This window comes from Monodon monoceros, unplaced genomic scaffold, assembly GCF_005190385.1.
Source record: "Monodon monoceros isolate NGI ecotype Baffin Bay Population unplaced genomic scaffold, NGI_Narwhal_1 Super_Scaffold_15, whole genome shotgun sequence".
Taxonomy (NCBI): domain Eukaryota; kingdom Metazoa; phylum Chordata; class Mammalia; order Artiodactyla; family Monodontidae; genus Monodon; species Monodon monoceros.
In genome coordinates this window covers 54,862,529-54,884,361 of record NW_021703771.1, presented here as the reverse complement: position 1 = coordinate 54,884,361, position 21,833 = coordinate 54,862,529, and the positions used below count along the sequence as shown (strand labels likewise).

The window sequence follows — 21,833 nt, the reverse complement described above, 5'->3', positions numbered from 1 at the left end:
AAACCAGTTATGTTGATAGTTGAGTTCTAAAGAAGTCCGGTGTTATAAAATGGTTTGATTCTTAGCTTTGAAAAAGGGAATTTCATTCAAAAGACTGAAGCAATGACTTTAAAACCTATTCATCCTTAAGGAGTTTTTTAAAAATTGTAATAATCAATGCTCTTTTTTTAAGTTATAGAAATGTAATAAATATAGCTATAAAAGTCAGATTGACTGTTAATGAACATTTCAATTCAGTACTATATAGTTTGGCTTTTGAGTCTAAGGAGTGTTAATTATTATTATAATTTATTATTGTATGGACATTGTTATGGAGACACTTTAGGGGCTTATGATAATCTTCAAAAAATCTTTCAGGGAAATCTTTCAGGGAAAGCTCTGTTCTTGAAACAAATTACAAATGAGATCTTCATGTCATTAGAGGTATACAACAGAGAAAACTAGACTACACAATTTATTCAGCTCTCTAAGGTGATAGAATATTCTTCTGAATAAAAATAACTTTGCAGTTGTACATAATCTGCATTAGAAGCTTATAGATTGATTTACTTTGAATTCCCATGTATTCCCATGTATTAAAAACTTGCCATACAGCTTATTTTCTTTTTAAGGACATATTTTTATTTATTTTATTTACTTTTAACCTGTTTAGCTTATATGTTTACTTTTTCTGTTTCTGATATAAGGACCCTTATAACCAAAAATGTATTTATTTGTAGTGCCTGGCCCTGTACCAGTCAATTCTCTTCAAGGAACATCCTTTGAAAATAAGATCTTCTTGAACTGGAAGGAACCTTTGGATCCAAATGGAATCATCACTCAATATGAGGTACTGGGAGAATAAGGAAGTTTATTGAAATATGGATTGAAGGGGAGAGTAAAAGAAAATGTTAGAGAAAAATAATGGAAAAGAAGTAAGTGAGAATTGGGAATTAAAATCAATGTTAGTTCTTCTCTGTTTTAATTTATAAATTCCTTGATTCCAAAATTAAGCATCAAAACAAATATTGTATGGCACCTAGAGTTTTCAAATTCTTAAGTAAATGTTGTTGTTTTAGAGAAGTAGGATGGGCCTTGTCAAACAGACTTACTGGTGATTGTAAAGAATAAATTTTTATAAAATTAAGAAACTCATATTTCACACTATGATTTAGGAGAGGCCATTCAATGTCAGTTGTTTCAGAGTAGGGGAGAAACACCTGAAAAGCAAAATATATCATAAACCTGACTATTACAGAGCTTCATCTCAACTTTGAATATAAATCATTATCTTATTTTTAAATATGAGAACCTGAAAAGAAGAAAGGAAAGCATCATTTTAATTGCACAAATGTGTAGTTCTGTTCCTGGGTAATCAGTGTTGGTTATAGCATAAAACACGTACTTTCTAGTGGCAACAGAGTACATCACAGGAATGGGGAGTTTTGTTTGCAGAGAGTTTATTACATTATTCTATTTCACTTCTAGTGATTGGTCTGTTCAAATTATCTATTTCTTCTTGATGCAGCTTTGGTGGGACTTTCTGGGTTTCATATGCATTATATTATATATGTCCATAAGATTATATATAGATATATATTCATATTTAAGTATATTCATTTATCTTTTGATGGAAGAAAATAGATGTATATTGATCCAGTCAGATAACTCTAGGTTTATCTGTGGATGAATAGATAACTAAATAGAGAGACAGCCAGACAGACAATAGATACAGAATGACAGTGAAATAACCATATCAAAAAGAGAAAGAAAAGAAGTGAAAAAAATGTGATTCATTCCACACAGATGCCCTTGAACGCTATCTTACTCAAGGGGGTTTATTTAGAATGTATTATGACTTATATTGGATATGTAATAGGAAATATATTTCTTAAAACAGGTCAGTTACAGCAGCATAAGATCATTTGATCCTGCAGTTCCAGTGGCTGGACCTCCCCAGACTGTATCAAATTTATGGAACAGTACACACCATGTCTTCATGCATCTCCATCCTGGAACCACCTACCAGTTTTTCATAAGAGCCAGCACAGTCAAAGGCTTTGGGCCAGCCACAGCCATCAATGTGACCACCAATATCTCAGGTATGCAAATGAATACAGGGCAAACAGAATTGGTTTGTAATAGCATGTCCTAGAGAATCACATATATACTGAGTGTAATTCACCTCATTTATTGAATCTTTAATATAATTAGTCATGATTGAAGGCACTTTAAAGAATTATCTGAATACAGATTATTATTTGTTATATGTCCAAACCCCCCAAATCTCAAAATCTCTGTCATTTTTTAATTGACAAAGGTCTTTTTAAAGACTATATTATATCATAATTAGAAATTTTTAAAAGTTCATTATGAAAGTTCATATTAAAAACCTATTATACGTTTGAGGAGTTGGTAATTATTATGGTATCTGATCTTTACTGTAAATGGATTTTATCAAAAGCATGGTAGAAGATCCTTGCAGTACTACATACTTTGTCTCTCTGTTCCATTTTTCCCTGACATTCTGATAATTTTATGACAAACAAATATGAACTTTTCTTTCTCTTAGAGATCTCACATAAATTCATCTAAATTTCAGAATGGTAATGTGCAGGAGAATTTTAGGTTGATTAACAAATACAATTAAACTTCACATTATGTTATGTTCACAATTTCATAGTTTGCTAGGAATTAGCTTTGTAATATGCCCTATATCTACCCCAGTGTATGTGTATTAATATTTTATCTTATTTAAGATTACTAAAACGGATATATGTTACTTATGTAACTGAAAAGTTAAATTTGAAAAATAAATGTTTTAAAGGGTCAACCACTTAACATATTAAAATACTAATTTTGAATTTGTAAATTCTTTTTGTTCCTTCATGTTCATTTTTATTATAGTTCTACATAGCATATATTGGTGGCATATCATAATACATCATTAAAAAATCTCTACTATTCTTCTGAAATTATATAATTTGAATCAGAAAGAAACCACATACTCTAATTTTTTTAAGTCTAAAATTTTATTTGAAAATTTTGAATATAATATAAAACTTTAAAAATGTATGTCATGGAAAAAATTATTCCAATATGAGTTATGGTTCCTTTTGCATAGCATTTGATATATCTTAATAGTCTAATAAAAAAGAATTTTAAAATAGTATTCATTATGTTACAAAATAGCAAGGTATTAAAATTGCCAATTCTTTTCTTGATGGAACAATTCTAAATCATCAATTTAAATATTTATTGAAATTATTTTACTAGAAAATATGACTTGGTGATATGATGATATAATAAAACATATTTCCTACCCTTTAGAATTAGCAATAGTGCTATAAATAAGATCCTTCAACAGAGATATGTACAAAATTTACATAAACTTTATAAAACTGAGAACATTGAACAAGTGAACATTATTGAGAGCCAAAATTTATTGTGGTTCAAACACAATTTTTTTTTTTATTGAGTAAAAAAACTTATAAAGACCAGAACACCCACCTAGCATTTTCTTTGTGTTATTTAACTGCAGTTTCATTTGAAGCAACCTATGTACATGGATACTTGATTTGAACTTTAAAACTTCGTTGCAATCACTGTATCTTGGGAACACATAGTAATCAAGCTAAGGCTAATGAAATTTATGGTTAGTGTGGTTCTCAGGCTCACTTGAACTTTTAAGGTAATTTATTGTTATTTATCCCTTGAGTCCAGTAATTCTATCTTTCAGCATTTTAAAAGCAACTTAAAGTGAAATCAAGTTATTGAAGGCATGATGCTTGGCAGTATTGTTTATATGTATGTGTGTGTGTGTGCATGTATGTATAATACACATATGATATATTATACACCCATATAAAATAATACTCATATACATATTATGCCTATATAGTATCTGTTGATTCTACTTGTAAATAATTCTCAGATAATTTGCCTCTTTCTAAACTGTTTCTTTCTTTCCATCTGAATCATATTTTAAGCAGATCATTGACATATCTTTCTAAGCAGCATCCTTGCCTTTAGACTTGCCTTGCTCCAGTGTTTTTTTCTATTCATCTTTGTACAACATATATTTCTTCCTTAATTTTTTTCAAAATCAAATATATTATATCCAATATGATAAAGCCCAAACATCCTTGCATGATTAGCATTTGTGGCCCTTCATTTTATGGCCCCTCCCATTCTCCACTCCTACCCATGACTCCAAAGTTCCAGGCATAGCAAACTAATTGTAGCTGTTAGAACACTCTGTGTCCTTTCACGTGATGATATCTTCAGATATTGTTTCCTCTCTCTGGAATATTATTCCATGTATTCTCTTTCTGATGAGTTTTTACTCTTACGGGCCCAGCCGCTCCGCGGCACGTGGGATCTTCCCGGATCGGGGCACGAACCTGCGTCCCGTGCATCGGCAGGTGGACTCTCAACCACTGCGCCACCAGGGAAGCCCCTACTCGTCTTTTAACATTCAGCTCAAGCACTGCCTAAACAGTGAAAGTCTTCTGTTTCATCTTCCCAATCCCCAACACTAGTTTAGACAGCTGTGGTCCCCCAGCATCCAGATCACCTGGAAATATCCTGGAAAGGTACATTATCAGGCCCCTCCCCAGACCTCCTGAATCAGAAACTGTAGGGGAGAGGGGCAGCGATCTGTGTTTTAAGAAGCCCTCCAGGTGCTTCTGATCTCCCTAGTTTGAGAACCACTGTGTTGGCTAATTAACTGTCCCCTTTTTTGGTGACCTAAATTTTGCTATAATTTTTTTGCTTTTTATAAGACTCTCACTCTTGATAAATGTGAATCCCTACTTTTAATTCTATAAATGTCAGAAACCACACTTCATTTGCTTTTATATTTATAGCATGTCTCGTAAAATTTGACACATAATAAATATTCAGTAAATGTTGAATGAATGAATGAAATACTCTAAAATTTTTATTAAATACTATTCTCAATTTTTCTTTTAATGCACACATTTCACTGTTCATATACTCCCTTAAACATCTTTCTGCATAGAAAGCATCAAAAGCCATTTGAGGTTATTCACCCAGTTCAAGATTAGGAAGCCCTCTCACCCCCAAGCATTGTCAAATATTTTGAAAAATTTTAAGTTTCTTTCTTTTCAAGAATGTGGCAACTAATGCACTAGTTCATGGTAAATAACAGCTAAAGTTCCCATTCCCATTCAACATACTTCCTAGATATGTTTCTGTTGTGACCACAGTGGTGAAAGCAGTCCAGGCTAATACTGGGTCATTCCACAACCATTAGGTCATAAGCAGCACCACCTCTCCCAGGGAGCCCTTTACCTAGGTTCCTGCCATTTCTATCTCCACATCTCCAGGTGCAGCCAGACCTATGCTGTTGACACCTTCCTCCCATCCCATCAATGCTGATTTCACAATCTCAGGACACTAAAAGCTAAAACATCTTCACAAAATGTTTGGAGTGTGTGTCACAAGCTGCCAGATTATAATTTAAATTTCAACAACAAATCTTTGCTTCATTTCTTCTGTTGCTTTAGGTTCCTGGAGTTAACATTCAGTGGCATATGTTAAGGTACTGTTTAGATATAAGTATTGATTTTTCCCTTAGTCAGGATCATTTATTCATCTTGAACTATGATATATTTCTGTTCATTGATTGAAACCTTTTTTTCCTCATTAATCATTTATCAGCTCCAACTTTACCTGACTATGAAGGAGTTGATGCCTCTCTCAATGAAACTGCCACCACAATAACTGTATTGTTGAGACCAGCACAGGCTAAAGGTGCACCTATCAGGTAAGAGGGGGAGGGGATTTTGAGATATTCATGAACTGAACCGTTCACTTCTCTGTGCTGTTTCATTTAACAGCTTTGCTCTTTGATTTTATTTTCTCTAGTCCCATTTCATTTCCCTTCCTCTGTTGGCATCTATGGTATACGAGCTGTGAAGGTATTTGTCAGGTATAGAATGAGAAAATAACTCCTGTCCATTGCATTAAATCTGTTACGAATAATTTCATGAGTGATTGAAAACTAGGAAGCTTTGAGGAAATAAAAGGAGAATAGCTAAAATGAATGCAGCCAATGTGACCTTTAATTCCTAAATTGTTGCTTGTCGGGAATTCCATAGTAAATATTAAAATTCAATTTGCCATTTACTTTATCCAGTATTAAAATCTCCCACCTTATCCTCATCTTGCAGAAATTATGAGCCATGTTATTTTCAGGGATTGAGTCAAATCATTCTAACGATTTTAATTCCTGGGTGGCAGGACCAGACTGGTCTAGTCAAGCTATTAGGCTTCAGATGAGCCCTGCCTCCTTTGCTTGTTTGACTCATGCAGTCGGGTAATCTTGTCTTCCTTCCTCTGACCACATCCCTACCTTCAACACTGCTACCAGTAACTGGAGGCTGATCTTGAGGCTTATCTTGTCCAATGCTCGAATTTCTTTGAAAATGAGGACCCAATTTGATGTAATCCATTTTCATATCACTGTATTTATGGTACTTCACATCTTTAACTGGATCCTCATCACTCCCTTCAGATTCTTGAAACTAGTTGACTTTCTACCCAATTTCTTTTTTATTTATGTCAGTCTATCAGAATCTCTTTTCTGCTAATGCTTGTTGCAATTCCACTTCGTGGCCCGTTACCTCCCCTCTGGATAAAAGCCAGACCTGTTTACCACCTAGCTAAACCTCCTTAGAGTATCCATTTGTTAGCTTTGTCTGCTATCACAGGCCCTAAATACAAGGTTCTATCTTTCCCTACTTTTCAGTACTACTAGCCTCTGCCAGACTGCATTTTACCATCAATTTGTTCCAACTCCAGTGGAAATATAAATCTTTCTCCTCTGGTGTACCTAATGTCAAACAAACTCCAATTTCCGAAGCCTCTGTTATAGCACATAGGAAATCCTTGTTATGCAGAGTTTGTACATTTAGTTTAGTTTAGTTGTACCAAGAAAGCTAAAATTATCAATGGTTTCCATATAAATTTATTGATTCAGTAGCATTCAATATGTGCCAGAAGCTGAGATGGATACTTAGAATAGAAATCATGAAAGCAAATGTAGTATGTACCCTCAAGTGGAGGTGGTAGACTCATAAATGAATGGTAACAATGCAGTATGATAAGTGAAGTGACAGCAGCTAGAAAATGTGGTACTAGAGCTGAGTTTTGAAGGAGAAATGAGCTTAGCCAAGGGTCACTTTGAGGAGAGGAGAGAGGTTGCTCAGAAGAAAAGGGATAATGGGCTTTCCAAATGACCACAAAGAGAAAGACTGGATATGTGACATAGTGTAGTGTGTTCTATTGATAGAACAGCAGGTCGTTCAGGTCGTTGAGAAGGAAGGGTGTGTGGGAGAAGTAACAGGATCTGAGAGTGGAGAAGAAAGCAAGAGCCCTAGCAAGAGGCTGTTTAGTGTCCATCTAAAAACTGAAGGTGGCCACAGAAGGATTTTAAGTGGAAACTATCTTGAGCAATTGTATATTCTTAGAAAGATCACTCTGAGTAGAAACATGGAGAATGAACTGAGGGTAAGCCAGACCTGAAGGCACAACGGTCTCAATGAGAAGAGCTACTGGACCACACTACAATGAAAGCAATGGAAATGCAGGTGAGGCTATGCCTCCCATATAAGGTTTTACCGTGGTAGGGTGTATAAAGCTTGGTGAGAGGAGTGATAGAATGGAGACTATGGGTGAGAGATGATGGTAGATTTTATTCTAGAGGTGATAACAGAGCAAAAAGTCATCTAAGAATTCAAGATATTGGTTTTTTGAGGTTTTCAAGTAATAACAAATATTTTTATTGTTTTATTTGATTACTACCCCAAATCAAACAAAAGGCGTGCTCTCTCTTTGGAATGAGTTCTTTGGTATATTATAAATTATATAATATTTCTGTATATTTGCCTATCTTACCAATGCTTTAACCTAGCTTTCTTTCTAAGGTGTCATGATGTGTACAAAATATTGTACACCCCAGTGAAAAATCCTGTTCTGAATAATGCAGAACTCAGTATCACCAACCACTTTGTTCTTCAGTATTCATTAAGATGGTGTCCATATGCTAATGTAAAACTTGTGCAATGTAGTTCTGACAAGTGTGGTTCTTTGACAAAATTAACTTTTGAATATATAATCATTCTAAAGGTTGTAAGTTGACTTAACTAGACCTTTGAATCTCCTTACCAACTTTTTTGAGATCTAGCCTTAAAACTGTCATCACTTGACAATCATTACTATGATTCAAAATGAATATTGCCCACATTTGGAATCAGTTTCCTAGAATGCATAATTTATTTTTTTCTGAAATATTTTATATTCTTCTTAAATGAACTCAAATTCTAACCTGAGTAGGTATAATTACAAATTAGAATGTGTAGAATGTCCCATTTATTAAAAGATTGACCCAATGTAGCTGTGTTTTCAAATAATGAAAATAGCAGCAGAATATTGCTAAAACGCAGAGAAGAATTCCTCATTGGTGAACTCAGTTTATTGTAAGGTGTAATAGTGAATGTGTGTTTTATCACAGCATTTTCCAAATATAAGCTCTACCTATTTTAAGCTGGCAGGAAGCTATCTATTCTAGGGTATAACTAAATGTTTATTTTGTAGGTAAAACCTAACCTTGCATTTTAAAATATTAAGTACCATATATTTTTAGATAGGTAACTAGGATATAGTCATGAAATGCCATCAAAACCATCATTTCTTCCACAGTTATATTAGGAAAAGAAATTGTCTGATGCTCAGTGTTAGCTTAACAGATATACGGATCAGAATATAGAACTGAGTTTAGTTGGAGTACAAACCTTGTATGTTGGAGTTATTTCCTGGGTCAGTTGGTCACATATACACAGCTTGAAACATTAGGACTACCGTCCTCATAGATCTGCAGAGTATTTCATTACAAAGAGATCAAATAGTTGCATCTGATTTTCCTTTGGCCCCATTTTATGGGCACACAGGTCATGTGGTCCAAGTAAAATCAAATAGATGTTATTTTAACTTAATGTTTATTCTGTAGAATCATAGTAGGTAGGATTTTTTTTTTCCTAACCGAAACCATGAGGAGGTGTGCCCTTTGTGTTAAATCTGCTTTCCAGCCTTTAGAGGACTTCAGCCCAGCCAACAACTTTTGCGACCTTGAGAAACTCTGAGCCAGAACCTCTAGCTGAGCCACTCCCAAGTTCCTGATCCCTAGAAACTGTGGGATAATAAATGCCTGTTGTTTTGAGCCACAGAGTTTGGGGATAACTTGTTATGCAGCAGGAGATAACTAATACAAGCACCCACAAAGCTGAAGCTTTCTCTTCCTTCAGGTTTCTGCTTAAAGGGCACATAGGTCTTTCTTGACCACTGCTTATAAAATAGAACTCTTCATCCTGTCATTCCCTATGCCCCATCTTGATTTATTTTTCTTTATTGTTTTTATCCCCTCTTCAACATGTGTGTAGTTTTTTTTTTTTAATTTATGTTTATTTTTTTCTATTTCCCTAGTAAAATGTAAGCTTCATGAGAGGAGAGACTTTTACTACTATGTTCATTATTGTAACCTCAGCACTTAAAATGGTGCATGGATACTATTATAATAGTATAATACCAGATAGTATTTGTAATGTAGCATGGTAGTGATAAAAGCAATAAATATTATAAGACAGTGGTTCTTGGCCTTTTCTCAACCCCAGAATTCCCAGAGAGATACTACTGATGGTACCTATCAATGCATCTGTGGCATTATCATTTGTGGGTGGATTAAGGACTAAATTGGAAAGGCATCCCACATGACTGAGTTCTACCCATAGTTCACCCTTTCGTTACCTCTACCTCAAGAATTACTTCCATTGGCTTTAGGAGACAGAGTAATTACTGAGTGAACTAGTTAGAGAAGGCTTTATGTCAGAAGTAGAAAAGCTAGAAAAGGAGAAAGGAGGAAACTCTTTGACAGTATATTTGGTATGTTTAGGTAACAATGGTCATACAAGTTTGAGATCGGTGATACACATTAGGAGGTAGTGAGAGCAAGATGGAGATACCAGGATGTGGTAAGATATTAACCCCAGTGTAGTGAGAATAGATTTTGATAATGGGAGAGCATCACATAATTTTGACAAAGCTGAATGTTGGAGAAGAGTAGTTAATGTCCAAAGTGGTGTTTTAGGAAAATAGCAGCAGTGTTCAAAATGATTCTCTTTTGCATTCTCCATGAACAGTTCATGGCGTACAGAGAATACTCAAAAGATAATTGACAGAATGTATGGCTAGGTAGGTGGGTGCCTAGATTACCTGAAGGAGAAAATGAAGGCAAGAAAACTAGACCAGTAATATGAACATAAAGTTATAAATATCTCCCTAATGCTGGAAGCAATGGGTATAAAAAGAAATGGTATATTGCAAGGGAGCTAAAACATGATTAAAAATAAAATTGGTTAAAGTTAATGCCAGCATTTTGAGCTTTGTTGATTCAGAAACTAGTAGTTCCTCTTACAGAAATAGGAAAGTTGTGATAGACCTGGATTGTATGTTTAAGGAGTGAAGAAATGGAGAGCAGGAAACATGATGTGCACCAAAATGGTCATTAAACCTTTACTTCTGTGCATTATCAAAATGTTGGCATTGGGGCAGTCAGTAGGAACAATGGTGGTTATGAGATCTTGGGAAGTCTATTGATGAGAGGAACTGTAAAACATTAGAGCTAGGGAATTTCTCCTGAAGCTTTAAGCAGACATTTTAGATAAAAAAGTGAGGAAGTATACAATTGTATAATTTGTTATTTGATATCACCTAGAAGTTGTACAAGCTAAAACTTAAACCAGAATCACAGAGGGTATACTTTCTAATGGGTTAAAAAAAAATCCATTGTAGGTTGTTATAGGCGACTTTGAGTTCATCTCCAACATTTTTAAACATTAAATAAGGAAGAATATCTACCATGTCTATCATATAATTGCTTTGAGCTAATGGCAAAATCCCTGCGTATATTTTTTTTACAGTCTTATAACTGAAGGGAAGTTGTATGATGAGAAGTCATTATTTGGCCTCCTAAAAAACTAAAAATGACTACCTACCAATGTTTAATCAAATTAAATTACAGTATAGTGAAATCATTTTTAGTTTTTTAACATAAAGAAATCATATTTTGAGGGTTAAGTAAAGGTTCATGATGCCAGTATATTGATTTTAACTTAATTGTAGAAATATTTTAAAAATTAATTAAAAGGAATGGGGAAATATGAAATATAGGTAGAGTGAATAAAACTATCTGATGGCTTTGGAATATTTAAATTTGCCAGAGTACTAAGCTCAAATAATATTTAGATCTTGCTAGAGTTAAGTACCATTAGGTAATTAGACCCCACAAGGATGAAAGAGCACAGACGCATTACATGTAATCGGTCAAATCACTTCTAATTTGATTTCCCATTCCTTATTTTCTGTCCTTTAATTTGTATTGATAAATAAGAAAGTAGCAGGGAAAAAACAACTTTAGAAAAATGCGGAATATGTGGTAAAGAACAACCTACTCAGACAAATTGAACAATGAAGGTAAGATCATTTATTTCAAAAAGAACTTCATAATTTTTAGTTTGGGGCTCCATCTCAAGTTCGATGAGATCTTTCCCAAAGAGCAGATCGTACCTTTTCTTCCTTTACTCCCCTCCGACATTGGCAGTTTGCTTTTGTTCTTAATAGATCTGAAGAGACAAGCTGTCTTGTGTGAAGTTCCTTAATTTGGAATGTACAACCTATGTCATTTTAATAGAATTAGTTAAGACTGAATGTTCACCAGATGTTCTGGATTTTTCTAGAGGTATGGACTAATTAACAAGGAATTTATTTTTAAAGATTAGGTTAAACAATTAACAAGGATGGGTAATTATCATTATTGCCCATTAGCGCAAGAGTATAAGGTTAGATTTATTTGAGGAGTGTGCATGTGAGAGTTTATCTACACATATGTATGTATCCACAGGATACACAGATGTATAACATACAGATATAGATTCTAAATTAAAAATAAACAGAAAAAGAAAAGACTAGGTTTGCCTAACATACCATATGTCAGCTGTGATCTCTCTCCTTTTTTTTTTCTCTCCAAGGGCTATGCTTATGTATTTCCTGTATTTTAAAAGTGACAAGTGCCTGCTCCACAGACCCCTCAGAGAGCATGTATCTTGTCAATAGGGTTCCCTGGAGCTTAGAGAACCAACTTGGCAGAGGTATAGAGAATGATGCAGTACATATAATTCCAAATAACATAGAATTCTGCCTTAGTTGCTTGCCCAAATCTCAATTTCTGACATTTGTACAATTTCTGTCCTATTTCTAAAGGAAAGGAGATGGATACCAACCTACCAATTTCTTAGCATTATTTTAATGAAAAATGGGAACTTGAATAATTAGGAAGAAAAGAAAATCTTTAATTTATAAAGCTCCTTTCTCTTATTCTATGTTAAGTTTTCTGTTTCTAGGTATAACAGAGTTTATATTAAATTAGAGTTTTATACTAGATTCTAAACTGGCATAAAATTTAATGTCTAATTGCCTTCGATGCAAATTTTATCTCTCTCTCACCTTTCTTTATTTTTTGGAAGTTCATTAAAGAAAATATTCTCTTGCTGCTGGAGATCCCTTGAATAGCAACTGGTTTCTCTATATAGAATGAGCATATTTGCCTGGAAATTCAAGATTCAAACCCACATCACTACACACAGCTTATTTATATTTAATTTATATGTGACCATAGTGCATTCTCTCATAATTGTCAGGACTTTAAAAATATATTTCTTTTAAATTCATTATATATATGTAATATACAAAATATATAAAAATATATTGATAATGTCAATTTTCTCAGGTGTACATTACCTAAAAGCAGTTTGCCTAAAGAATGTCCTACAAAGAAAATTATTAATACACCAGTTGCAGAAATTGATTAAAATTTTAATTAGTGATGAGGCAGATCTTTATTTTAAAGTTGCATTATTTTCTCTCTCCTTTCCTCTATAAAAGATTAGCTATTAGAGAAAAGTTTTAAGAGTTTTAAGAAAGGTATTAGAAGGTTTAAGTTTGAGGTTTAATAGGCCAAATGCCATCTGTTCCTACAATTTGTAACATTTTATTATTAACAACTCTAGCAGAAGGAGGCAGTCTATTTCGGTGGCGAGGACAGATTTCTGTCCATCTGTGCCCGTATTGCAGCGTGTCACTTGTGCTTTAGATCTGCATAGCTCTGAGCCGAAGTTGATGCCATGGCAAGGTCAAGAGGTGGAGAAGCCTGTCAGCACATTCTGTCTCCAACACGATGACAGCCACAAACTGGGGCTTCAAGCCCCGCCCTGAGGCAGTCACTCTGTTGGGCCTTGGAGCTGGGCCTTCCACACTATGATTTCAAAGGAAAATGTTAAGTTTAAACATTTTAAAATATCAGACAAAGAACTTAATGTATGATGTGTCTCTGCTTAATGTCAGGTTCCTTATTAGGGTGGTTCATCTCTCAACATTTAAAAATGTGTAGAGTTCTGTGGTGATTCGTCTTTTTTTTTTTTTTCTTCAGGTCCTTAGTAATTATATTGGGGTTAGAGGGAAGCAGAATCCATGTGAAATTCTATTTTACTGCAAAATAGCTTGAAAACCAGAATGCAGGAGGTTAAGTCTGACTTGAAAGACTTTGAAACGTTGCATGTTGACATTAAGTACCCTGTTCCTTTTTTGAGAAATCTCACTATCTAGAATCTCTAAATGTGTGCTTTTTTTTTTTTTTTTTCTTTTTCCAAAAAGTGCCTATCAGATTGTTGTGGAGGAATTGCACCCTCACCGAACCAAGAGAGAAGCCAGAGCCATGGAATGCTACCAGGTTCCTGTCACATACCAAAATGCCATGAATGGGGGTGCACCGTACTACTTCGCTGCTGAACTACCCCCAGGGAATCTTCCTGAACCTGCCCCATTCACCGTGGGCGATAATAGGACCTATCAGGGCTTTTGGAACCCCCCTTTGGCTCCACGCAAAGGATACAACATCTATTTCCAGGCAATGAGCAGTGTGGAGAAGGTGAGCTTCCTCCGAGATTTTGCTTTTTCACTGACCCGAGGAAAAGCTGCTGTTGAATTTTATAAATACTCAGTAACATTTGTCAGGTGAAAAAAATAAAAAGTAAGAAACAATCGGTGTGTAGCGGGTGTGTTGTTTCTGTTCCCAGCAACATGCACAGTTTGGGGCCTGCTGTAGGGCTGAGGCTCCATGCCAGTTACATCGCACAGCATTCCTGTTTCCTAGTAACTGCTTCTCCTTGAGCCCTCTTCAGGAAAGCCCACAAGGGCAATTGTGAGTAAAATGATTTGAAAAGGTGGGTGTGCTGCTGCCGGGACTCCAGCCCCAGTAAATATGGAGCATTGTTCTGTCTTCTTTGCTCAATAGTGGCACGCTTCAGAAGATTAAATTTACTGCAGGATAAACAGAATGCGTGTTCCACAGCAGGCTAATAAACCCTTATAAACTTTTCAGGGGTTACAAGCCAAATAGTAAATAACTAGTAACAGTCCTCTGATTACAAAGTAATAGGGCGCCTGTGGTATATCGTGACAAAACCGAAACAGAAGGCAGCCTGGCAAGGGTGGGGTGCTGTGCGGTTAAAGAAGTCTGTTTTCCGTCTCCCTGGCTGCCCTTCTTTTTCCCATTCTGGACACAGTTGTTTTTGAACACTGCCATGGATCCCAAATGAGTATTGAAGAGGGAAACACAACAGGACGTTAGAAACTACCAGTGGTTCCATACGTGGGGAAATAGCCTGGCCTTTCATATCTTATGCTCTTCTCTTGAAAGATTTTCTTTCCTAAAACATATTTTTAAAATTTATTTATTTTTTATTTTTGCATGGAGGTGTAGAAAAAAAATGTTGAGAGTAGAAACCTTTTACAACTTAAAATTCAATAGAAGAATGACATTTTTATGTACTTGTAGCTATATAGGAAATTGCTGGGTTTGGGTAATTGAGTCCCAATTACCTGGCAGATGTGAAATATGTGCTGTCCAATGGCAAAAGCCCTATTATATCTTGGAATAGTTTCATTGGAAGATATAACAGTCCATTTGCATTTCTGTAAGGGGCCATGAGAACTTAGGGTATTGACTGGCTGCTTTTGAATGAAAGCTTTATCTTTGTGCTTACCTGCATGGCTGGTTTACAGCATATGGAAAGAAAAATGCCACAGCATCTTCTAAGATGTACTTCAAAGCCAGAGGCTGCTCATGTTTTAAAATGCTCTTCTCATCTTCTAGTTTATTTTTACCTAAGTGGGAGTTGGCTGCCCACTTCCCACCCACACATCATTCCATGCCACTACCATGATGGGACTGCTCAAAAAAGAGACAACCATGGAAGTTTTATTCCATTCTGGGTATAAAGTAGTATGGTTCTGTGTTTGGGTATTCATCTTTAGAAAGGTGAGAGATTCCAGATTAACTTTTGTTACTTGGTCTGTGGTATGAGAGAAGTGTTAATGAATGTCTGTTACTTACAAAGAATTTCCTCTGGCACTCTTTAAAAGCTTTGATATGAATTTCCTCTTCTAATTGCTAATATATCTACATGTGGTTTAATCAAAGTACAGAGTAGCAAGAATATATTTCACAGTTATCTTGGAAAAAAGTTTTAAAATTGACATGGCTCCTATCAGCAGAGGCTGGTAATCCTGATAGACTTAACAGCAATTGCTTTTAGGAAATCAAAGTCCCTTTGAGCCTTTATGGGAATGTGAAACGGTTTCTTGGAGCTTACTAGGAAGGCTTCAGGTCACAATTAAGTAATAGAAGTGCAGATTTTCATTTTTAATTACTAATTTCCCCCTCAATGCTTTATTTTGTTTAATTTAAAAATAATAAATGCCTAAGAGAAAAGTATATAAAGTCTTGGTTTATCAACCTATAGAACTGCTGAAGATGGAGTTACAAATACACCTTGAAAACAAATAGCCTCTGTTGTTCACTGTCTTTAACATCTTTTTCAACCTCTTGTATATTCAAAGATATAAGCTGAATGAACTAAGTCCTGAAGGAATGAGGTGCAGACCTAGCACCGTGTTCCACACCCTAGTACCACCTCACAACATTTAAAAACAGAAGAAAAAGAGATTTTTTAAATTCTGAAATGTCTTGTCCTTCACCATTTCTACTTCTACTTCCTCGATCCCATCTGTCTAGCAAGAGGAGGAAAACAATCCCACCAAGAAATATTTATTCTTAACAACTAGATTAAAAAGGAAAAAAGAACAGATAAAATATGCTGCAACTGTGATGCAATTTTTTGATGATCTTTCTAACTTTCATCATTTAGCTCTTTAGTCATGCTGGGATCCAAGTGAAAGTATGTAATGTTCAGCTTTGGTCTGAGTCTACAGCTATGAGGTGAAAATGAAATTTATATTTGGGGGACTTCCCTGGTGGTGCAGTGGATGAGACTCCGTGCTCCCAATGCAGGGGGGCCTGGATTCGATCCCTGGTCAGGGAACTAGATCCCACATGCCTGCCGCAACTAAGAGTTCGCATGCCACAGCTAAGGAGGCTACATGCCTCAAATAAGGAGCCCTGGAGCCGCAACTAAGGAGCCAGCGCTTCACAACTAAGGAGCCCTCCTGCTGCAACTAAGACCTGGTGCAACCAAATAAATAAATAAATATTAAAAAAAATTATATTTGGGCCTGATTTGTATTAGCTTTGCAAATACATTTTTCTTTCTGATCGTTCAGAAAGTACAATAAATGCAAATAGAATGCTATACTGCTTGTCCCAGACAAGATAGCCTGTTTCATTACAAGGTGAAGACAGATACCTACACCTTTAGAAAATACTAAAATTTTTAAGTTATTTTAGATTTTTTTAAAAGTCTCTTCGTGAACATAAATAAAAAATCATGTCCTTAATACCGCTATTCTTTATAAACCTGTTTTATAACCCCAGATTGATCTTCATACTAGTTATAGTTTATGAAATATCTATAACTGACCATTTTCTTTTTTCTTTTTTTTACTCCCTCAGGAAACTAAAACCCAGTGTGTAAGAATTGCTACCAAAGGTAAGAGGTTTGCTTTTTTTTTTTTCCCCAAATTCCATTCACCAACTTTCTAAAATGAAAGAGCTTTGTTCCCAGTTTCAGGGCTAATTAAATGTGGCACTTCTATTACAGAGTATTTGTAGTAGGGCCTAGTTAAACTGCCAGCCAAGTTCTGACTCACTTGGGTGTCTTTAACATGTAATGGAGTGATACTTTCCATCCTCTAGTATTTGACTGGAGGAATCTTGTTCTGAGAATAGGAAAGATTTAGAAAACTTTAGAAGGACTTGTTTCTGCCATTTATTAGTATCTGAAAGATCTTGTGCTGCTGATCAGCCAACATATTAGGAAAAGCTGAGCAATATCAGCTGAAAATAGCATATTCCTTATTTATAAACCTCTGTTACTTTCTGTGGTAGACAAACACAAAAAGACAGAGCTAGTCTAGGCATATGCAAGGGTATGGACAGAGACGGGTCCATGTTGGTAGTGCAGTTTGATTGAAGATGCTTTACTTTTTTTTATCTAAAAAAATTTTTTAATCCAACTGATGCCAAGAAATTAGATCTGGGAACAGCCAAGACTTTTCATCCTGACATTACATATTATAGTTTAGTTGCCTTGTTTCTTTAAGAGAAAACATTTTCATCTTTGAATGAATATTTAGAGTTCAGAGTGGGAGAAAGTCTCCTGCATTCACAATGTTTATAATCTTTCACTTAAGAGTTATTTGGCTGTGCCAGCAAGGGAGAGAGAGCTACTTGGTGTATGTATTCTAGCAAGAGAAATGAGAAAAAGCTGTTCGTATGCAGAGGTGGGGCTCTGCAGAGGTTTGGTGCTTTGGGTGGTTTGCTGCCAGAATTAGTATTAGGCCCCCATTCATGAGCAGTAGTTGATTCATTTGGAGTAAAAATGAATGGCCATATTCTGTTTGTGCTGGCATCTTTCCTTTCATCATTTTTCTCCATCTAATCATCAATCTGCTCAATTAAGCATTTGTTTTATACTCTTGATTTGTAAAGGCAATAACAAAAGACTATTCTCTTGACTCATGAGGAGTAATAAAGCTTCACAGAAGAGAAAAAATATACACTTTTTCAATTCAAATACTAAGATTCCTCGTGATATTTTAAACAATAAAGCAAGCCTAAATGAAGGAAAAGAGAAAGTATATACAGATGCATATAATGTATAGGCATTTATTTTATTTTAAAAACTTGGCATATGGATCAAGAATTAAAGTTGACATTTTTAAAATATAATAGCAGAAGGCATTTAGGACCTATGCTTTTCCGGATTTGAAATAGAACCAGAAATGTAAAATGGTCTCATGTCAGCCTGCGAGAAGTTTTTTAGATATGGATAAATGATTCTAAAATTTTAAATTTTCTTATTCGGCTATTTAATTTTTTGCATTTACATGAGCTTAAGTATCATTTTGTCCCACGCTCAATACAAATAAAATTATGATGACAAATATCATATTATGTTTTGACTGCAGGAGAGCTGGGATTATGGAAATTAGATTTACCATGTGGCATAGAATATTTGCCAGAAACTCAGAGGTAGTAAGATAGGGTCCATTTGTGGTAGTTTCTTCTTTGCCTAATAATCTAGCCCTGCTGTACTTCTGGGTCTCAGGTTGACAGCGTGGTTTACTGCGTGAAAGAAATCTGGCCTCAGACTATCTGGGTTGAAATCCTGACTTTGCCCCTTCTTACTGTTCTTTAAAGTTGAGCAAAATATTTAACCTCTCATTCTAAAAATAACAATGATAGGGCTTCCCTGGTGGCGTAGTGGTTGAGAGTCCGCCTGCCGATGCAGGGGACACGGGTTCGTGCCCCGGTCCGGGAAGGTCCCACATGCCGCGGAGCGGCTGGGCCCGTGAGCCATGGCTGCTGAGCCTGCGCGTCTGGAGCCTGTGCTCCGCAATGCGAGAGTCCACAACAGTGAGAGGCCCGCGTACCAAAAAAAAAAAGAATGATAGAGTACCTACCCCTTACTAGTGTTGTGAAGATTAAAATAATTTATATGTACAAAATGCCTGAATAGTACCTAGTATACTACAACTATCAGTTAAGAGTTAACTGCTATTTTATCATCACCATAATTATCATAATCCTTTTGTACCTTGCTTCAGAAGGACATAATCTGTGTTATGTAGTAATGAAAGAAATAAAAATGAAACTAAGTTTTCATGATAGAGATTACTTGGGGAAAAAGTAAGAGGTTTTGTTTTTATTTTTTATTTGTTTATTTTTAATATATTTCTATCCAGATCTAATGTAATGCCTTCTCTGGACACTTAGCATTTTTCTACATAGAAAAAAACACATTATTAAGGTAAAATTACTTTTTGCCTGACTATGTTTTAAACTAACAACATACAAGTATGGTCAGCTTTCATACTAAAAATTTTCAGTATGAAAATTAAAACGTTTCTGGCAGGGCATGTTGAAGATACACTTATTAAATGACATAACCATATTGACTAGGAAGGGAAGAAGGAACCTTCTGGGCAAGGAATGATTCAATATTTCACAGGTGTCTAGTATACATAGGCAAAAACCTATTAAGCTGTATACTTAAAATGTGTGCACTGGGACTTCCCTGGTGGAGCAGTGGTTAAGAATCTGCCTGCCAACACAGGGGACACGGGTTCGAGCCCTGGTCGGGGAGGATCCCACATGCCCCGGAGCAGCTAGGCCCCTGCACCACAACTACTAAGTCTGCGCTCTAGAGCCTGCGCGCCACAACTACTGAGCCCATGTGCCACAACTACTGAAGCCTGCGTGCCTAGAGCCTGTCCTCCTCAACAAGAGAGGCCACTGCAGTGAGAAGCCCATGCACCGCAACGAAGAGTAGCCCCCACTCGCCGTAACCAGGGAAAGCCCGCGCACAGCAACAAAGACCCAACACAGCCAAAAATAAATTAAAATATAATAAATAAATTATTTTTAAATGTGTGCGCTGTACTGACTTAGGGCACTGGAAATTCTTGTGGGAAATGTGAAAGAATTTAAAAGCCAAGAACAAGTAGCCCACACACTAAAATAGCATGATCATTTTGAAAATATTTTGACTTGTGAAAATTATTCTAAAAAATTTCCAATGTAATGGATTGTTTCGTGCCTTCTTGGAAGTCACACCTGTTGGTAGCCAACACATAAAGAGAATACAGACGTTGACTTGACTGGTAAAGAAAACATATGAATAATCAACGTCATAATGTCTAAAATAAATAGTGATGTGAATATATATTATGAGACAAAAGAAGTGTTCTGGGAGTTAGGTTCATTGCAGTTGGGATCATTGGTCCTGCTCTCTGACTCCCATTTAGTTAAGAAGTCCTTGAGAAGATATGTGTCAGGAATGGAGTGGAAGGGTTAATCTAAATTATACTGGAAATCATGAAAGTCATACCGTTTATCAAATAGCATATCCAAACCCAAAACTGTAAACATACGAAAAGGAATTTAGTCCGCTGCTATCTTTGGAAAGCAAAAAGGAGAATAAGTCTCAGGAAAGGTTTCTGTCGTACATCAAGAAAAAGGGCCAAGCTTGGAAAGTCACTTGTCCAGTGAAGAGCATCGTGCAACTTGCATGCTCAACATGTATAGGTACAAGTCTCTCTGACCACTGAAAAAACACTGTTTAGACTGATATCAGTTTGCTTTATGTCTTTTTACATATAATTTATAACAATGCTCGAAACTGGTATACACACACAAAATTATTTGTAAATTTGCAGCTAAGAATCTTGTGCCATGGTGCCATAAAGAATGTATCCCACTATAACTTTATTTTTTTCTCAAGGAAAATATTCAGTGAGTGATATTTTAATGGTTAGATTTAAATATGAAAATATTATATGATTATAATAGAAATTACTCAATGGGTTTTCAAAAGTAGTTCTCAGGAAATATGCTTTATCCATATTAAACTAACGAGATGTATTTCAATTGAATTTTTATTTTATCTTGGTCAATAATATCGCGCATATTATGTCATTTAAAATGTTCTCAATATGTAAATAATCATTTACGGAACCACATACTCAATTTACATAAAATTATTCTATAAGCAAGCAAGCATTGGTAAGTAATCAAGATATCAAATAATTCCCTAGAATAAAACTAAGAAATAAGACCAATAGTATATGAAATTGAAAGTATTATAATCTGTTTATATAAGTAGTTTACATTTTGAAACTATTTTGATTGTGTCCAATTTCCCCTCATGTTCATTTCTGGGTTTTTTTAGAAGAAAACTGATAATTTAAAATTTTAATTTCGATGGAGGTTCCTATGTTGGTAAAATCTGTCCATTTCCAATAAAAGCTATCAAGTTTAATAGAACAGAAAAGTGTAGTATAAGTAAATTTATTTGAACATAGCATTTAAGGTGAAAAAGAGGATTTTTTTCTTAAGTTAATGAAATACAGCTACTTTTTATGTTGTGACAAACCCTTAAGTTTTCAAGTCAAGAATGGATTTTATTCCAAATCTCCATTTGTAAATAGTTTGCTTTGGCAAACTGCTGTTTGTCTACCCATTAACCATTCTTTGACTTCTTCCAATTTCATTTGGATATCAATATGCCAGTCATGTATTTAGCATTTATTTAATGCCTGTTTTACACCAAACAACGTTCTAGGCCTTGGAGATAGAGCAGTAAATAAATATAGACAAAGCCCTAACTTCTATGAACTTAAATTCCAGTAGAGGGAAACAGACCAGACACAAATTCTTTGCAGTAAGTGAGGATAGAGAATGCTGGGACTTGTGTCTAGGG

General features: G+C 35.3%; 1 protein-coding gene across 1 annotated transcript in view; it reads left to right on the top strand.

Moving 5' to 3' along the window:
• The window catches only part of PTPRK (protein tyrosine phosphatase receptor type K), a 572,439-nt gene that overhangs the window by 461,981 nt on the left and 88,625 nt on the right, over positions 1-21,833 (top strand). The window contains exons 9-13 of the mRNA XM_029223468.1: positions 720-829; positions 1,880-2,081; positions 5,665-5,770; positions 13,768-14,041; positions 17,024-17,060. Coding sequence (XP_029079301.1) covers positions 720-829; positions 1,880-2,081; positions 5,665-5,770; positions 13,768-14,041; positions 17,024-17,060 — 729 coding nt within the window. The remainder of the gene's footprint in view (positions 1-719; positions 830-1,879; positions 2,082-5,664; positions 5,771-13,767; positions 14,042-17,023; positions 17,061-21,833) is intronic.